At 32.8% G+C, this 20825-nt stretch overlaps 1 protein-coding gene across 3 annotated transcripts in view; it reads right to left on the minus strand.

Moving 5' to 3' along the window:
- Positions 1–942: 942 nt before the first annotated feature.
- The window catches only part of LOC123004047 (monocarboxylate transporter 2-like), a 43507-nt gene continuing 23624 nt past the window's right edge, over positions 943–20825 (minus strand). For 2 of the 3 annotated variants that reach the window (XM_044397162.1, XM_044397163.1), the window contains 7 exons: positions 8065–8217; positions 7869–8018; positions 5000–5333; positions 3111–3393; positions 2890–3064; positions 2570–2839; positions 943–2521 (listed from right to left, as the gene is read on the minus strand). In XM_044397162.1, the coding sequence (XP_044253097.1) occupies positions 2034–2521; positions 2570–2839; positions 2890–3064; positions 3111–3393; positions 5000–5333; positions 7869–8018; positions 8065–8217 (1853 nt within the window). In that variant the 3' untranslated portion in view covers positions 943–2033. The remainder of the gene's footprint in view (positions 2522–2569; positions 2840–2889; positions 3065–3110; positions 3394–4999; positions 5334–7868; positions 8019–8064; positions 8218–20825) is intronic. The other variant, XM_044397164.1, reaches the window with a different exon arrangement.

Raw genomic sequence — 20825 nt, forward strand, 5'->3', positions numbered from 1 at the left:
ATAATTATCAGATTATATCATTGACTTGAATAGCGAAACTATTTTTATTTACCTTGAAAATTGTTTTCGTTGTCGTTTTGATGTCACGTGGAAAGATAGGTATGGTCAATGGTGTCATTATTCATGGGTGTATGTATACGTCATCGTTTGGTAAATTAAACGATGATGTCAGAAATAAATCATTGGTGGAAAACGAAATAAATAATCCAATTGATGTGATCCACAAATATTTGTTGTGTAAACAATTAATGGTTCAATTGGAAGATTTAGCAAAATACTTTATTAGTTTTTAATGGAAACTTGACCATAAAAACATTTTTATTTGTTATGTGTCAACAAGTTTTTGTTATCTATGTATTTCCAATATTTGTTAACTATAAGTGTTGTTTTCCTAAAATTTGTTTAAAATAGTAAAAATCTATCTTTACTGTTTATATCATTTATTTCTCTTATACTTCTCTCCCGATAATTTTTATACATTGAGCAATTATTGCTTAGGTCATCAGTTATTCGAAGCGATATCCTGATTTTATTTTTAATGGAATTCTTACTTGATTCGCTCTGACCTTTGACACGTCGTGTGTACTAGAATACTGGGTATAAAGTATGAATCACTTGTTGTAGTAAAAAGCTCTTAGCAAATCAGGTCAGATTTGTAAAACAAGAGCTGAAGAATATGTATATACATATTTATAAGAAAAAATACAAAAAAAAAACGTTGTCTCTTGGAATTTTTGGAAGTCCCTCCCAGTCATGAAGGTTATAGAATCACTGGTTACAGTGTAAGAACTTTTTCACAAGTCTATTTCCATCTTTCGTAAAATTACTTACTAACTGTTAAATGTCCAAGTTAGAATTCTGTCTTGTCTACCTTAAAGCTTCAGTTAGAAGATGGCGCCAGCTATTCTAAGGTAATAAAATTCTTTCAAAGGATCTCTTTATTGGCATCTAAATAAATAATGCAACAATAAATTGATTAACAAATAAATTATAACAAAATTTTTAACAGATTACAAGTTTAATAATAAAGAATCGGCTTTTATAAAATATAAAGCGACAATAATTATTCTATTCAACTTTAATGTTTCGCTAAAATGTTGTTTTTAGATTAAGTGTATTTTGTTCCCACGATAAATTCTACTATAGTTCGTCTAGATTCGTCATAAAGTGGTCACAACCATAGTGTATTGCTATAAAATCTGGTCAATACTAGAAATATTAGTCAAGACGAATGACTTTTGCTTGTATTAAAAGTGACTTTTCCTGTAGTGAGTTTATTCCGGGTGTTTTAAAATTGAACCACCCGCTTGCACAGCACGATCGGTTAATTTTACGATTTTGTTGGAACATTAGGTTTCATTTAAAAACTTCCATACCTTTTTGAATAACCTTAAATTCTTTTATATAAAAAAAGTAACAAAACTAATAGTGAGATGAAAGCTAGAGAGAGGTACAATGGCGAGCATAAAATTTTGGTAGATAATGTAATTTTGAAACTTCATCTTTTTGTCAAAAAAGGAGTTTCCCCGTGTAATTTTGACAAGAGGGTATATTAGTGAATTGACTACTAAAATTTAACGCTCGCCATTGTACACTTAGGCAGCTTAATTAAGAGAAAACGCAGACTAGTGGCGTCCTTTTTCAAATACTGCTATAATAAAGCAAACCCACACGCCACTGCTTCCAAAATCTCCCCTTTTTTTTATAGTGAACTCTTCCACGCCCAGGTGTGTACTTCTAGCTTTTACCCCACTCTGTAAAATAGCATGTCCTCTAAATTTTAAAATACCCGGTGAAATATAATCAGTATAGTTTGGATATGTGTGATCAACTTTAATGGAGTCACTTTTACCACAAACGCGAGGCAAAATTTTGAAATACATTAAAAAAACACTCGTTTCCAAACCACCGAAGTTTCGCTTTTTAGGTACAATGTAATCTAAATTGGAACAGTCACAAATCGAATTATCTACTTCTCACAAATCCACCAACGAGTGACTAAAATGACTAGAATTGGCACCGGAACCGTTACGTTACACCGAAGTAGTAATTTGTTCGATAACTTGAACGTTCCTAATTATCGGTCTCCTGTAAGAGCCGCAATAATCCCATCGCGCGAGTCCTTCAGGAACACTTTTGCTCGGTCTCAACATGTTCCTGGTTCTGGGATTGGTCAGTCGCACGTAATCATGATAATGTACCGGATATTGGTGGTAGGGCGATCTGTCGATGTTGGCCGCGTAGCTGAGACTTTTAGGCAGGTAATGGTGACGCAAAGAATGTCGATGGAAATCGCTTCGATCCATCTGGCCGTAATTGAAAAGCCGTTCGTAGTGGTTGCCGCTTTGTCGACAGAAATTGTACGGTTGCAAGTCGGACGTGCAGATGTTGTTGTAATTAAGAGCCAAGTTGCAAGCGCATTCGTTCAAGTTGGTTATATTGCAACCGTTCAGGTTGCAATTATTGGTGTTGCTATTGATGTGGTCTTTGCGGGTACCAACCAGAAACATTAAACTGGCGCCTGGAAAGTTTAATCAATTATTTCGATGGGGAGAATTTCTATACTTACCTACGATCGTCGTAACGAAACTAAAATAATACCCTGCTTTCGGATAAGTTTGATTAATATAACCGGTTATAGGAATTCCTAAAAGCACAGGAAGGGACTTAGCACCTTGAATAAAGCTCCAAGCTTTAGTGAAGTGGCGGCCTCGGACTCGCTCCAAAGCAAACATTTTCAACGAGTAGGTATAACCCCCGAGACAAGTACCATACAGCCACACAAACAAGACATACCCGTGGTACCCCTGAACAGCACTTAGGGCCAAAAGAGACACTCCTGAAATTTCTCGTAATTTGTATTTCTTCTCAACAACCGCAAACACTTACCGATCCCTACCATGGCCGCTTGGCACAAATACTGCCTCGAAATCAAGCACTGCGAGCTTGGTCTCACAGTCACTAATCCGAATCCCACGCAACCCAGAGCCGACGCAAACCCCATGAAAGTTTGTAAGAGAACTAAAGCACTGTCTTCTAATCCTTCCTTATACCCTTGGTAGACCTAACGACCAAAATCAAGTTTCGCATATGAGAAATGTGGAACTTACAAGGTAGAAAACGGGGGCGTAAATTCCTAAAGCAGCGAAAGCACAAGCTACCATCAATACTCTCAATCCGCGACTTTTCAACGGCGTGAAATCGAACATTGGCGGTTTCTTGGCTTTGGCGTGTGTTTTCTTCTCTTTCATTTTTTTGCGTTGATTTTTTAAATGTGTTATGGCACGTCGTTGTGGGTGGTATAAATTGGCCGAACGGTAGACGACGGGAAGGAAAAACGCGAGGGAGAGTAAACCGGTGATGGCCTGCAGGCCTAATCTCCATCCCAGTTTCCTAAGAAAAATGACAATATCACACACTAAAAAAGAACAATTTTATTAAACAATTTTAATGCCTTTGGGAAGATCGAATTTCATGATACGAAAACAATCGGTTATAAATTGAATAAAAATCATAAAGACTGTTTACTGTTGCTTTGGGTCATCAATACTGTTCATCATTTTACGATACGATCAACGTAAATTGTCAATAAAATTCGTAAATTAAAACTCTGGAGATTATGATTACGTGTTAGTCACATCCTGTTTTGCTTCTTCTTTAAGTTGATGAAAAGAAGGATGTGGTCAAGTAATGGGTAAAAAACGTTCTGTAAATTTCCTAAAGTCAATTTTAGCTGTCAGCAGTGATTGATTACATATTATTTTGGTGTTGAAGCAGAAGCTGGTCTGCGCTAGATATCTTATCAAAAGCACTATAACTACAGTTTCTTAAAGCTGTTTATTGTCCTTGCAAAATGACTAGAGCTAAAGCTTTGTATAACATATACAAACATTTAAAATCCTATTTTTAGCTCACACATTCTGTTTCTAAGAAAAATTAAGAAGAAAAAATGTATCAAAAGAAGCTGAAACCTAAAAATTTTACTATATTAGTAGGTTTCTAGTAGATTTTGAATTTTTAGCGTTTCGAGGTCACTTCAAAAGAAAACCCTTTTAAAATAAAAGTACAAAAAACAAAGAAATTATAATAAAAAATCATCTTATGTCAAAAAATAAGTCAACCTCCTAACAAATAAGGTCTTTTTGAAGGTAAAAATTCATCATAACACAAAAAAAGTGATTACATTTGTGTTCTTTATTTATTTATTAAAAATATAAATTTAGACATTAAAAAAAAATTAAATTGTCTTGTCTTTTATTTAAAATTAAATCAACACAAAATATAATCACAATTTCAATAAAGCATAAACTGTTATGTAGATGAAGCAAAATATATTTCTAAAAAATATTTTGAAAAATAAAATAACTGAATCGGCAAGAAAAAATTGTTTAAAAAAATTAGAACAATTACCAAAATTGTTATCTTTTCGGAAAAAGGTCTAGCGATTACAATAGAGAAAGCCATTACTAGTTTTGTGTTTACGTCAAGTTTTCGATTTTAGCAAACGACTAAAACTTTGCTCCGACTTATCGATTAGACAAAAAGAACATCTTGATTGGATGTTGTAAGTTAGAGAAGCAACAGTGGCTACGTTTGTGGAAAAACACTTCCCTCCCTAACAGAATTTGTGTTTATTCAAAATAGTATCCCAACCATAACACTTTGTTTATATTTATTATTTTAAATCAATATATACTAGAATTAAATTTAGTGCTTATGAAATACAAGATGTTGATCCTTTTTGTTAACTTGTTATTTCTTTCAAATCGAAACTTTTTATTCCTGTCCAAAGTCTGTTTTCCGACGATGAGAAAACCGTTCCAAGTGTCATCTGAATAGATTAAAATTTCAGCCGGCTTGAAAGCTGACATGTAAGCTATAGTCTATGCAATTGTTCGACTGACAATGAAAGTCCTCAGTCATTGCATCAAATCAAAGGATAGAGAAATGAGTCAGGAGATCAATTAGTGTCATAAAACTCATTTGAAAAATTCAGTACCCCACTGCTTCTTTATAAAGCACCGAAAACAAGGCGATTCCGACCCCAGCTCCGGCTTGCGCGACCATTTCCACGAACTCTCTCCTCCTCTTGAAATAATGCCCCAGCATTAACCCGGAAGTTTCCCGGACTACTCCAGCGCCCAGTCCCAACACTAGCCCATAACTGAGAAGCGCTTGATGGAACTGTACGGCGAAAGACGTAAAAAGACACGCCAGAGCCGTCACAAGGCCCCCAAACGCGGCTGCCAATCTCGTTGACTTTCTTCTACAAACTGCCACAATTAATGGAGCGGTCAAAAAAGAGATACACAGGCACAAAGCTCCCAACCAAGCTGCAACAAAATGAGGATTTAAATACAGGATTTGAGTAGAGAATGTGGCCGCAATCTTTCCATGCCTTCGAGAAAAAAACACATAAATGTTCGGTTGTAAGCAATCATCATAGGATGGAATGTAACGTGTTATTATGATAATTTTTATTATTATTGGGTGTGCGCGGTTAATGGATCGAAATGGGTGGTTGTGAACTGGAATGCTTGATGACTTAAAACACTTGCCAATGTGGAAAGGCGTTAATTAAATCACAGATGTTTTAAATCCGATTTCTCATTTAAATTCCGAGTTTTATGAGCGATGTTTTCTAAGTTGTTTTGATCAAAGCTAAACGGTGAATTGACCTGCGAGATGCATGTAATTTAATCACAATTAATTCTAAGAAATGAAATGGTTTATTCAGACCAATACCAAATTAGGTAACCCTCATCCTTACATTGTTATCTAGGTGTCTTGTGCGTGATACTTAATTCTTAATAGAAACAACGATTGCTGATAACAAAAGGTCCAAAGCTTTGTCTTGCACGCAAAGGCCCTACTGATAACGAATTTGCTAATTGGTTTCATTTCGATACTAAATTTTCTCAACGAAATTGGCAACAAAAAACTAAACAATTTGAGGTGTTCGTTAAGACATTATTAGTCAGTTAGCTTTAATTATTTTTGTAATTAATAACTGTTGCTTTTCAATTAACTACATACGGTTTTAAATTTGTAGCAATAAAAAGTTCAGTGAAAAATTACTGAAACGTCAAGTAAACTAATAACTTTTTGAATGCATTATTAATGAAACACAAATCAACAACAGTTTAAATTATACATTTTTTCAAAAGTTCGTTCTCATATGCATCGTTAACATAATTTTTCATTCTTGGTAATTAAAATTTAGTGAATTTTAAATGTGAGTGCTAGTGCAATTAGAGACTTAATATTCCAATGGTAACTTTATTTTCACAATTAGAATCTCAATTAATTATTCATTAGATTTGAGGATGGCAACACCAAAGGTCTTGAGTTTCAAACCCCAATTAAATTATTATTGACGATTTACTTTAAAATCTAAAACCAACTGAAATACTTTTATTAAAAATTTTAAACAGTATTTGGGTATATTTTTGCAAAATTGAGATTCAGATATATTTTAATATTTTGCATTTTTTTGAAAATGTTACGTGGAAGAAAAATACGATGTAATGCATAAATATTTTAAAAACAGTCAACAAATAAATCTTGTTTTATTTAATATAAACTCTGGAAAATTCAGACAGGAGTTGAAGCTGCACAGGACATTATGGTTATAGATTAGTATCGTTAGATAAAATAACGTTGCAATAGATTTTATAGAACAATGTTGCTCTATCATAACTCTTCTATTTCAACATGAAACTGCAAAAATATACTATTAACGTACAGCACAACGAACGGAAAGCTATATAAAATAGTTAATTGTCTAATACTGCCAACAGCGAGCATTTCATAATGTTATAGTGAATGAGTGGTCGTAATATTTTGCAGCGCTAAAACAAAATTTCTTTTTTGAATTCTGTTTGGATTATTTGGAAAAACGTCAATTCTCAGCTGGCTTAAGCCTATTTTCCTTCCTACCTTCACGTTTGAGGTAATGCAATTGGAGCAAATTGCAACTAAATCAAATATTTAACAGTTGATTGAGTTTAAGCAACTAGCCCTTATCTGTATCAAGAAATATATTTTTTGACAGTGGTTTTGTTATTTCACATATAAATATTTTTCTATTAGCGTTAAAAAATCAAGATCTTAATTAAAAAAATAAAAATCAAGATTATCAGTAGAATAATGTCGGGAGTTACTGTAGCTAAGGTTTCTACAGGCATTTAAAAATGATAATAAATTTAAAGTAAACCCATATTTTATTATTTGGATAATAATTCTCATTTTTTCTGGAGTTATACATGTCTTAATAAATTTGTATCTGCCTTTCAAACATGAAACTAAAGCAGACATAAATAAATTTCAAACTGTCAATTCATGAAGAATGAAGAAACATTGTTTCCTCACTCGCTCCTTGCTCGTCATGTTTGTAAGTGCCTTTAGTCACGATATCATATTCCAATTTAAACTGAAAAGTGTAGAGTAAAGTGCTATTATGATAAATTCACTTTTGACATTACGTAATATCATACCTAGAAAAAGTCAAATTAAAAAAGTTCTCGTGCTTACTAGTACTAAAACCTTTATCTGAGATCTGAGCATTTTATGTTCAACCTACATTTAATCAAAAAGCAAATGACAGATAAAAAAATTATAGCCATTAACGCCGCCTTTCGTTACGCCACTGTCCTTCATTTGCACTTTTCCAAGTTTAATTAATTCATACGGGGCGTGGTTGTAGTATTGAACCGCCTATTAAACCGTTACAGCATCCATATGTGTAAAATTTCCTAATTCTTTAGTTAATAGCATCACCAAAAAATAGCTATCAACATTCCATTGTCTTAATGTCGTCGGAGCTCAAGGCATAGAATGATGGGCAAATAAAACGAGAAATTCCTAACCCGTTGCCATCACGTAAAAATCCTTGTCTTGATTTTTCCTAATAAGAAACTTCATGGTATACAAATACAACAGTCCGAAAGCCAATTGGAAGCCGGAGGTGAGAAGGTGGGCCAAGAAGGCTGCTCCGCACACCAACCAACCCCATCCTCCTGCAATTTTTTCCTATAAACGGTTTTTCGTTTTAATCCCGCTTACCTTCTGGGTAATAATGTTGTTTAATAGTGGCTGTATCGACGTCCCTTCGTCGAAGTGCTGGCACGTTTCGATGCAATGAATGCAATTCTCGGTCGCAAATAACAGGAAACGAATCTTCGTCTTCCGGTGGTCGAGGAAGAGGCGTGCTTCGGTCTGGAATAAAAAACGATGTGGAAACACTAGCCATGATTTAGGAGCCGACTTTTATGACCCAAAGTTAAGGAAATTGTTAATAGAATCAAACATGACACGACATAAAGCCCTCCCGATCGTAAATTTATTGTAATACCGGACTCTGCTTTCGGTGCTTTATGAGTACTTTATATTCGATGGACGAGTTTATTAAATTTTTTTCTATTATATTCGGGTTTACTGCGTTTTTATTGACAATAGATGAAGGCTGTGCACTGCCAGACTGAATTAAAACACAATTAAAACAGAAGAGAGCAAAATTATTATCTACCAATTTTTCTATAAAAGACTAAAAAGCACAATGCTCCCTCTCTTCCTCATTCACTTAGGCCCCGATTAAAAATTAATAATTGCGGAAAAAGAAGAGAATTGTCTTGATGAGATAAAAGAAAACCATGCGAGAGAATGTTTAGTAAGCATAAAGATTTTAACCTTCCATAGATAGAAATGTTATTTAATTTTTTTAATTTCAAATAAAACAAGTTCAAGGAGTTATATTGTACATCATCCCATTATTTAATTATTTCACTTGGGATTTGAAGAACCAATCAAGAAGCGTAATCCTTGGGGAAGCGTTGATTCGCCCGAGGGCGATTTGACTACAACGTGTCAACGTTTTTGTTCTAATAAAATCGGCCTTGATCGAATTACATCTTTCTAGTTTTTGTCAATAAATAAGATATCCGATATCACATAACGTGTAAGTAAAATTCAATTACGTCAGTATTTCGGTAAAAGGGTACAAATATTAAATTTCACTGCGTGTAGTAGAATAGCAGGAACGTTATCTTTTGTTTTTGTGATACAATGAACTGGGTTAGACGTCCATCTGTTTCTCTCTTTATTTATGTTTTTGGCCAGAAAACGTCTAGGGGATTTTAAGCGTGACATGTTATTATAAATAGATGCTATTTAGGGAAAAATTGGACGTGAAAGGTTGTTCCATCCTTAGTCTTTTGTTACATATATCTTGTAATTAGTTTTATTAAATTTGAGAGCAGCTTTTGTTGTTCCCAGGTCGAACGGAAATGATCTAAACTTCTATTTGTTTGGAATGTTTTGGTATTGATTTTAAAACTTTCCTACAACTTCTGAAAGACCATTCAAAAAGACTTTCAACGAGGACTCCCAGCAGTTTATTTTTGTCAAGATGCATTACCTACTTCGAAATTGATATCGAACTAACAGAAGAGTTATTATTTATTCTAACAAAAACTAAAACGTTAAAATTATTATTTTAGCAACAAATTAAATAAACGTGTTTGTATCCTGTTTACAAGATCTATTTCCGTTTTGATCATCCTTAAGGTAGGCTATTTCAAAAATGTCCACTGTCTCAAATTTTTCGATTTGTTCCGAGTAGCTATTGTGCCTGTAGAAATCGGTCAGAAGATGGCCTTTGTGCCACTCCTTTGTTATACAAATGCCGCTTTTGTGCACGAAACGTCCTCTTTTGTAGCAAGACTCACAACAGATAGCCGTCATTCGTTCTTCACTTCTTACACGACTTCTCGTCCTCCTAGATACTTGGCCAAAACATCTATTGTTGCATAACATTTTTTATCATTGAAAGAACATCCACTGTACATTAATCTCCAATTTAACGAACTAACAACTTGGCAAATAATATATAACAATATGTTACAATTAAACAGAAATAGTGTTTCTTTCGATCGAAAATATTTTGTTTTGACAAAAATGCTGTATTTTTTTTAAATATAAAATTTTCAACTTGATTAAAATTATATGTTTGTTTTTTGTTAATATTATTTCACTTTTTGGATAATTTTTTTTTTCGAAAACTATGTAATAACGATGACGTCATTACTCAAAAACCAAAAAGTAGAAAATTTGTATTTTTTAAAAAGAAAATTGACCTGTTCCAGCATTTTTGCCAAAACAAAATATTATAAGTATGTTTTATAAAACCTACCTAATGTAAATCATAAAAAATTGTACTGTGTTTGTTTTTGAGAGAAATAAAAATAAAAAACTATTGAACTATTTTTTCGTAATTTCTATCACGCAGGATGAAATTGAGTAGGTCGCACACTGGTTATAGGTTCAGATTCCCGAATTTCTGGATCCAAAACTTCATCTCATTGAATCTGATTTCGATATATCATTTTTTATGGTCTCTCGTACTTCCACGGAAATGTTTACCTTGTTTTAGGCGTCCTTTTCGTCGTGTATTTCACGAAAAATGTCATCCTTTTCGCTGGAATAAACTATAAAAAATGATAAGTTTCCGGACAACTTTCTCATTACGAGTATATCGAACGAAAATTGAATAGGTACTTCGTGTATAATAAATACAAACCAAACACCATTCTAAACTTTTTAATTGTACATTAATCATCAATAAGTTCGACAAAAATAATAAAATAAAATTATCTTGAAGGAATGTAAATGCAAGTCGAAGCGACCACACAACTTTTATCAAAGTATGCAAAGCCTTATCATCTTAGCATGTTTCAGTGCAGAATGTTAAGTTTTTTTCTTTTTGATGTTGATACAATCGCTTAAGCTTGCAAAGAAATAAATCTTGCTTGTTAACGGATAACATTTGTAGTTTGTCTTACTTTTAAAATATGGTGGAGATTAAGTTAAAATTCGTGCGTTTTTGATACAAATGTTTGTGTCTTTTGATCTAGTTATCTACAATTTAAACAATTAATTAGAAAAAAAAATCCATTAACAATTAATGTAATTTAGATAAAAGCTCCGAGCGCAAACAGAAAAATATCAAATTCTTTGACATATCCATCTTACAGGAAAACATTTCAACAAAGCTGTTATCTATACTTAGCTCTCAGATTTTATAACTGTTTTCCCCCTACTGCCGGAAATATTAGAAGATGGTCGAGATTTCATCTTCCCTTTTAAAATTGCCTCTCCAGAAATATATGTACAGAACGTTTTTAAACTATTCTCTTTGATTTAAACTAACTTTAATAAATTGACGAGATGTAGCGTTGCCTAGAACGACTCCAATTAACCCCAACCTAACCAAATTTATGAACAATTAGATAGATCCATAAAAATGTTATTTATTGTGGCCATTATTGTTATCGTAATAATTAAAGGGCGAAAGAAAACTGTAATGTTTTCGATATTTGTGCATAAATCAAATCCTGTCACTCATACCATGTTAGATTGGGACTTTCGGTCAATAATAACCGTAATTCATCGCCGATCCTCGGGCAAGATAATTAAAATTTATCGGCAATTATTTATTGTAATAGGTTAAGTGAAGTCATTCCTCTACCCACAACAATCACAATATTACTTGCTCTAAATGTTGGCCACAATGACAAAATAAACTTTAATTAAACGTCAGAAATTTACAAAAAACGAATAAGATTCACTTGATGAGTTACAAGCTATAAAAGTGATTTTTAAACAGACTAATAATATTCCAACGTGAGAATTGATAGAATTAATATGTAAAACGAGATTTTAGTGCCCAATTTTTATAGGCCATCAATTTATTACTTCGGTCGATAAAACGAGAAAGTGTTATAACGCTGGAAATCGTTTCTTTACTTTCCTCCAAATATTTTTTTAAAACGATAATAAAATCAAGTCAATAAAAACACTTCTAACACTCTATAAAAGAGAGTAGAAAACTATGTACAACACAAAAAAAGAACACAAAAAACACATTTTGAAGAAAATTAGCCAATCTGACAAAATTTTCAAACAACTTCTTCCAAAACAAAATTATACGTCCTATTAAATAGATTAACCCCAGTGCCTCCGCTCCCCTAATTAGGGTAAAGAATTTTTGATATCTCCAATAGATTTAGCACCAAAGAGTTACGTCAGATACAAATTTTTGTAAATTTATGTTTACCAGTTTTTGAGATAATTGAAAAAAAAAGTGTTTTCCCACCACCTTCAGGAGCTTTAGCTCTCTCACGAAGCATTTCCGGAGTCTACAGGAACACTTTTTCTTATTTTGAGCTAGGTAACCACCCTCCGACATCTTTTAACGTGTTTTACAGATACCCTGTATTGAACCCTGTATGTAGGTATAATAAGTAAAATACTAGAGTAGGTATTTATTAATTTAGATACTGCTGTCATTCCGAGAAGCTTTACTATCAAATCGTAAAATCGTCATTTTATTAGTATTTTAAAACTTGGTTAAATAAAAAACACGGATTAATTAAATAATACTTAAGAAAAGCACATTTATTTTTTATGTAGTGTCTCTAAAAATAAATAAAAATGTCGTTAGTTGCTATGGAAGTTTTTATAGAAACAGTAATAGTTTTTCAGCTGAAGTTGTCCAAAAATAGTCTGATTTTATTAGTCGGTCTCTCGGTCTTTATATTTCGGTCAACTTTTTGTAAAACAAATTAATGCGGATGTAACATCAATGTCTACTTACAGATATTATTTATTATTATTTTCTGACTTGTATGCTGTGTAAAAGTATTCGGCTTCTGATGGCGTTCAATACTCAAACGACTCTTATCAGAATGAACCAGAAACTTGTTACAAGCTTCTATTTAACAAATATTGCACAAAATAAAAACTTTCTTCGTTATAAATAATAATCATTCTAGATTAGGAGCAATCTTCAAATCGCTAAGTGCTTTAGATTTTTTCTAGAGAACGTTGAGCCTTGATAAAACTTTTATAATATCTATCCACCTCTCAAGATACTTGAACTTCTCAACTGCAAAAATTAAATCTCTGCGTCTTATTAAATGATATCGAGCGATTTGTGTCCTAGAAATGGAGAACTCTTACATAAAATGGCAGAAAAATTATGCACAGGCAAAAAGAATCTAGTAATAGGCAGTAATTTGACAAGACTTAAATATTCATGATGAAGAGTTAAATTAGTTATCGTCCTCAACACGAAATTTCTATTCCAAGTCTGCTTCCAACTCTAGGCGTAAATTCATGTTTTTATATGGAGAACTTTGACAAAGGATATCAGATGTGAACGTCAATAGATATGGTGTTTTCCCAACGAGCAAATTGAGATTTATTGTGAACAAGGTTTATGTTCAAATTAGACACAGCTTCCGTGATATATTATGGGACAACTATTGTTAACCAAGGAACAATAAATCACAGCAAGCAAATTTGAAACAATCAAATTTTTCACAGCAACTACCTACTTGAGTTTTGACAAATTAACATTTTTGACGCTATGTGAGGTTTATTTCTTTGATGAAATATAAGCCGACATTGAATATAATTCACGCTGTCGGTTTAGTTCCAACTTTCGTGATCTATCAAACTGGATCCACTTTGTACGATCATTAATTTAAATTTAATCAGTGAATACCGAGCTCTTAGTATGATTTTAGTATGGCCTTTGTAATGCATAATTTTGTTAGTTCGTGATACCAACTTAATATGAGCTTTGATGATAGATTGTTGGTGACAAAGATGCCGCCTATGTAATAAATTTCTCTACACCGTCTAGTACCACGACGTTTCTTAATAAATACTAATGCAAAAATCTGATTTAATACATCATAAATTCATTTTCACATACACACAACTTTAATTTTAATTTAAATTTACTAATAAAAAAACGACTTAACGAAGAAAATTGAATTCGGCGGTAATTCTTCAAAAAATTTCATCACCGCCGCTGCATTATTAAAGCGATCCTCGACGAGTTTTTCTCATAACTTTCTATCTGTAAATATTTCACTTTGTTACAAAATTGGAGAAATTAATTAATAAACACACTAAAAGCGGTTGACACAAATTTTTTTTATTCCGGCGCAGTATGTTGTTAGCAAATGCTTTAAAATATGTAACTGTCGTTAAATATAGGGTACATCTAAACAATATTGTTCATGTACAACTTACAGAAAAGAACCAAAAAATAATTGATGACTATTCGCAATTTATATCGCTGTTGTAAAAGAGTTAACGGTTTGTGTGTTATAGCAGATTCTAGTTTATAACATTTTTTAATTATATACCCTTCGATGGAAAATGGTTGAAATACTTTAATAATTAGACAGCATTGCATGTGCCGACCTGTATCTGTCAAGCTGGAATTCATCCAATCTAATATTTCTGGGGTTACATCTGGTTTTTCAAATCAGCTTGACACATCCAGCAATTAGCCTTTTTAAATAACATCATTTATTCCCATAAAAGTGACATTTGTCTCGAACCACGCATGTAACAAGTGTTACATTAATTTATGTGTAAACGCGCAAAATTAATTATTTTTTAAAATTATTTGCAAATTGTCTGAATCCTGAATTAATTCTTCCCCAATTTTTCTTTGCAATGCTTACGGGAAACTCCCCAGACGCCTATAGAAAGCTCTTGCCACATTTGTCATATGTAATTTGAATGGAGGGTTAAAATTTATTCGTGTGTTTATTTATATTCCAGGGAAAATAGGAGGAATAAAATTTAACAATGTGTTCCCTTGAGACTTAACATTTATGCATCTTTTTATCGTGTTCTGGTTTATAAACTAGGGTCTTTGTAACAGAGTTCATAATGAAATCATGCAGTGCAAAGAAAACGACAATGTTCATTAGAAATTTCTTTTCTCTTTAAATAACACCTTCCAACTTTAGACACCTGAAATGAGAAATCTGACAATGCGTGCGGTCTGATGAACAAAGGATGGATTAGAAAAGAAAATAAACCAAAGTTAACGAAGGTTTAAACTTGACATGTGTCTACGATTTGTGTTTTTTTAAGTCATGAAGTGATGTAATCTTGATTTTCATCTACTGTTAGATGATTAACTGTAAAAAATGTTTTATGACCGAGTTCAAAAACGTCAAAGTAAAAAGAGCGTAATCAGATGTTGCTGTAAGATATAATTAAGGAAAACAGCCATTTATTTTAGAAAAAAGTCCAAAATTTGTCCATTGTCCTCAAATGCGCTAGTTTCTTTCCGACCCAATAACTCTTCACTTCTTTGTTGATTTTTATTAAACAAAATTTTCTTTTCTTCCAGTTTTACGCCAACGAACAAAAACTTTGTTTACTCTTCTGAGTGTTAGATTTAGGAAAAAAATCTTTCACGATTTCAGCTTCAGTTAGTAATTAAATGTTGTTGCTCCAATGGCTTGTCAGCAACAGGAAGTGTGTAAATCAAATCGATCAAACGAAAGGCGATATTTATAATTAAGTTTACAGTTTAGTAAAACCAATCAACATTATCTAGATCTCAATTTTGGTTTAAGTAATAGGCAATCGTTACATATTATCGACTTATTAGATCTGGTTTTACTATGTACCTGAACAAAAAAAAATGCAGCTGTATTACATAAAATCGGCATTTCAATCACACATTGTAGGACAATTCCAGTTTTAACAATTTTAAATTTTAATACGAGAGGCATTACGAGCTGCTGCAGCTGAAAGTCTAGTAAATTTTCAGTAAAAATTGATTTAATTTAATTATAGACTATAGTGTTCTCGCAATAGTTTGTTATAGACAGTAAAATGAAGAATAAGGAAAAATACTATTTGCACTGCTTTGAAGTGTAAATCCTGTTATCTGCATTAGGAATTCTTGGCCCTTGTAACATCTGTTCAAGCTCTCGCTCCCAATTTATTAATATTAACTGTCTCCTCATTAATTAAATTTAGGTATGAATGCCTGGCCTTGTTTATTACTATAAATTTGGTGTCTTGTTATTTCACCAAGTCGTTCAGCGTCGTTGTTTACAGAAGACGTTTTGTACGACAATACCTAATTACTCCCGCAAATGTTTACCCGTTTTTAATTGTGTTTGCTCGTAAAATTATTTAAAGCCTATTTAATTTTTGTTCGGGTGTGTCAAGTGAACATTCGTTGTTGTCACAAAATATTATTTATGTTTCTATTAACCGAAAACTCGGGATGCAATCAACAAATTGGGAAAGCGACTAGTACGTATACTAAGCCGACAAGGGCCACACGAGTCCATGTGAGGCGCTATAAATCTTCATGTTAATTTGCTTATACATAATGGGCTACAAATAAATTAGAAATGTTAATTATTTTTCACTCCTATTTTACCACAACACCTGGGCTATATTTCTCAGAGATGCCGTATTTGGGGAAGCCTCGAGCCGGTGATCAGGTTTTAAAAGCTCGAGTACGACATTAATCACACAATATGTACTTTAATTAGCTGGTTTTAGATGCCACTTTTTAATTTATCTGTTTGCGGTACAAATAAGCAACTCCCACACAAGCGCATTGCCATTTCCGGCATAAAACAACACAAAAATTTATTGTTTTTATAAATTTATTAAAAAAATCAAATTTGAGCTTGTTCCATAGCATTATTATTAAGTTATAAACCATGCGTATTAACATAATTAAATAAAAGCGCCACGTACTAAATTGAACCTGTGTTTGCATAGTAATCGATAATTTTTAGTCCTGTAATAAAAGGAACAGGTTTAAATGTGAAACAACCCATTCATAAAAAGTTATCGATCGTTTAATTTAATTGGGCTAAAAATATTAACAAGCCAGAATTTTAACCTGACTAGCTTTGATGCAAAGTGGTGTAATTCAGCTCTTGAGTTTAATTTATTTAAATAGAGACATTAGGTTTATGCCGGAACATCAAGAATGGCTGTTTTAGTGTAATAATAATAATAATTCCAAAGTTTCTGTTAACCTAATGGCCTCCCAGATCAAAATCGTCTGGCAGTGATTTATCAAAAGCGTCTCATCTAGTAAAAAAGTGATTTTTTGTGAGAAAAAACGCTTTAACCACTGAAGAATCATCAGTTAGAGAAAGGATTCCATTTTCATCGTTTCAAGCAAGTCTATTCTCCTATTAAATGTAATCCCACCCCAGACCATTAGAGAATCATTAGCCAAAACAACTACCTCGAGGCTTGTTTCTGGTCTTCTGCACATTCGCTGTTTGTGTTAATTTATAACATTTTGTTGATTATCAGAGTTCGGCTTTAACGAGCTCGCTATTCAGACAGTATCTTTATAGGGCAACCTGTATGACTTTTGGACGACTCAAATGTCGCTATAATTTCCATGCCAAGCTTTAAATGGCATCAGTAACAGCCATTGACACGCTGCTACTAACATAATAATCGCTATAATAACTTCTCTGTCACCTACCCATGCATGAGAGATACATTTTGAAAATTCATGATTTACGAGAAGTTGAGTAAAGTTCCTGGAGAAGACACAAATAAATCATTTACGCCTCGATCATTTCACTTTTATGAGCACAGTTTATGTGCCCTAGGGATGAAAAACAATAGATTACAATAATAAAATATAACAATAAAATTTTTATATAATAAATTTTATCTCGTTTTTGTTTAACAAACCATAAAAAGAATTACATTTGAAAACACTCAAACTTTGAATAAAATTTTAATTGTCTTGAAAATCGTGATGCGAAACAAAATTTCGGAGTATTTAATTTTCCAGTCATCGAGTTGAGAGAAACGGCGTCTTTGATCACAAACCTCAGTCCTTGTTAACCGAATTGAGTCACAAACGAAATATTCACACACTTTGAAGTCAAATCAAGAGCGGCAACTCGTTCAGTAGCTAATCCAAAAGTGTATTTAGTGACGCTTATAACATGTAAGATAATAAAATGCCGCTGCGGTTACTATATCCACCCTCGCTAATACTGCAGGATCCCCGGAAGTGCCGTATTTCAAAGGCTAACTTCGCCAGACTTTTACTTTTTAGCTGAGTTCGTTTTGCAACTTTACACCCAGAAGCGGCGCAATTTTGCCACCGAACTGACTAAATGTAAATAAAATCTCGGAAAGAGACTGAAATCCACCTGATCTTGAGAGGGGTTGGAGTATGGAAATTCTGGTGCGGTTTTTGCCGGAAAAATTCCATACTTTGTGTACGAGAATTTTATTTTAAATTTGTTTTCCTCCCTACATCCAAGCTTTTCAATTTTTCAATTTTTCCAAGGAGCAATTTAACATTATCAAAGAGAGAATCTTTGTAGCCTCACTCTCATTTTCTAAAGCATCGTATAAAGCTGACTTTATTTAAAATTCAAATTAGATACTTGTGTATAATTTTTTGGAAAATTTCGTTGCTCATTATGTTTAAGGGAGTAAAGTTGCGTTTTTTTAAATTGGTACGATTTATCATTCAATACTAATAAATAAGTGATAAATTGCGAATAGTCAGGAAACTGTGAAAAAATAATAAAAAAGTATCTTGTCAATATCCAACGGCCTAAAAGATTAATGGTCTTCTTTTTGCTTATGTTTACTTTAAGTGAAAGGTTTTTATTCGGCTAATGTACCCGTATTGTCTCTATGATAGATTAATTTTTCGTCTATCAATTTTGTTTAATGATCGATTTGTTGAAAATAGATATCAGCACTTTAAAAAATGTTAAATTAACCATTCTTTCAGGGTCGTAGAAAACAAATTATAATCCACTTATCTCAAAACAATTTTCGTAGAATTTTGCAATTATTTTGTGTTTGTTAGGTGGGTAACAAATGTAGCCAACCACTGGATCTTTTCTTTGGCCATGAGTAGGTATTTATTATATTTAAAAGAACTAAATAGTCTGACTATTTAGTCGTTACTGTTTCGTTCAAAAACTCCAGAAGCAATTTTGACTATTCTGTTGGTATATTATTGTAAATTGGTAAAGTAAAACACGACAAAAGTGTTTATCTGAATGCTTTTAGTAATTGCTTTAGGATTTCCCGTTTTGTTCCTTCTGAGAATAATTTGATTTTAATTAGTCGATGTACTTAAAAGCTTAAGGCAGATAATTCATCATTTCCGGTTCGTTGCTACAGTTTTTTCACTCAGTTTTTTAATTGTTTAGATGTAAAGTCTTTCGCTCGTTTCCAAAATAACAGGAAAGAGCCTAACAATAATAGATTTTTATGAGCACAAATCACAAGTTGCGTTTGAAAAACTTCAGTTCCGGCGAATTATTGCAGCATCGATCCGGGTCGAGCCTTCCAGATAAAGTCGGCAAGTAAACCCATGCCAATCTGCATAAATTCGAAAATTGTGCAGCGGAATGACACGAACATGAAAATCACCCCCAGAAGAGAAAACTTAATAAAGGGTTTGATACATGAAAAGGCTTTGATAACACCCTTTTACAGGCAACATTGCCGTTTGAAGCATAATTAGAAAAAACACTTACCCCCTGCATACTTCATGTTTATTGGGGGCGTTGCAACCCCCGTAGACTTCTCCCTGCTTATACAGTTCGACGCTTTAGGTTTTCGCCGTGTTTATTGCTCCCTGGTCGATTTTTCCTATTGTTTCTTTGTGAGCGCGTTTTTAGATGGAGGTTTTATTAACATCGCTATTTCTCCAATTCTGCGCTCTTTGAAAAATACATTCTAACCACCTTGTGATATCGGCTGCGTCTCAAAAATTTATACTGTCTTGTTGCAAATTTATTCTTCTCTTTTGAATTGCAAAGTGTCAGAAATAACGCTGATTTTTGTTTGGTAGAGCGTTCGACGGGAGATGCAAAGTGTTACATCAATGGGTGGGTGAAACGTTTTAATTAGGTTAGGCTTTAATTTTGCTCGGGTAACGATCAATCATCACAAATGCATCGTTGGTGATTGATGCAGATGAAGTCCAATTCATGCCGAGCGTACGCCTCTATTAAGCCCTCGGTCATGAAAATTCCAACTATACGCTGGTCCAATCAAACCATTATCGCTGATCGTCCCTTCGTACATGCTGGTTGACACGTTTGAGAATTAATCTGGCATGTTTACTATCGATCCCACTATTAAGCACAAAATCGCAAACATATTTCAGTTTAAAACAAACTTAACAAGTTCTCCGACTTGGCAGTTGTTAGTTTAGATTCAAATTTATTCCATTGTGGCCTTTCTAAATCCTTGTACTATAAATTAATCGGAAACACTTTGAGTGCCATTTTATGTCATCCCCTTAATAAACCTCAGCTAAAATCGTTTCTTTGAAACCTCAGACGTCTTTTGTCTTTAGCCCAGTTATTGAGTGCTTGAACATAAATCATAATAAAGCAAAATTTACTTGGCAAATTTATCAAGACGAAGTAAATATTCTAAACTCTAAACAATAAAATGATTTTTTAATTAAAACTAACAATAATCTTTACATTTTTGCCCTCAGTTAGTAGCAGTATTTAACTTTTTATCTATATAGTCTCGTTTATTTTTGTATTAAATTTTTTAAAATTAAGTTTCCTTATTGCAGTTATTGAGTGCTTGAACATAAATCATAATAAGGCAAAATTTACTTGGCAAATTTATCAAGACGAAGTAAATATTCTAAACTCTAAACAATAAAATGATTTTTTAATTAAAACTAACAATAATCTTTACATTTTTGCCCTCAGTTAGTAGCAGTATTTAACTTTTTATCTATATAGTCTCGTTTATTTTTGTATTAAATTTTTTTAAATTAAGTTTACTTATTGCAGAAACAGAAGCTTTAACAATTGGCTTTAAAATATATATTTACTGATATAAAGTTTTCATTTCTTTATCTCCAATCAAACCACGTCTGTGTAGAAGTAAAATCATAAAACGTTCTAGAAGCTTATGGTTATTATCAATAAAATTTTAGCATTTTTATA

This window comes from Tribolium madens, unplaced genomic scaffold (genome assembly GCF_015345945.1).
Source record: "Tribolium madens isolate multiple individuals breed KSU strain unplaced genomic scaffold, Tmad_KSU_1.1 Scaffold_1;HRSCAF=32;Tcas5.2_LG8, whole genome shotgun sequence".
Classification (NCBI taxonomy): domain Eukaryota; kingdom Metazoa; phylum Arthropoda; class Insecta; order Coleoptera; family Tenebrionidae; genus Tribolium; species Tribolium madens.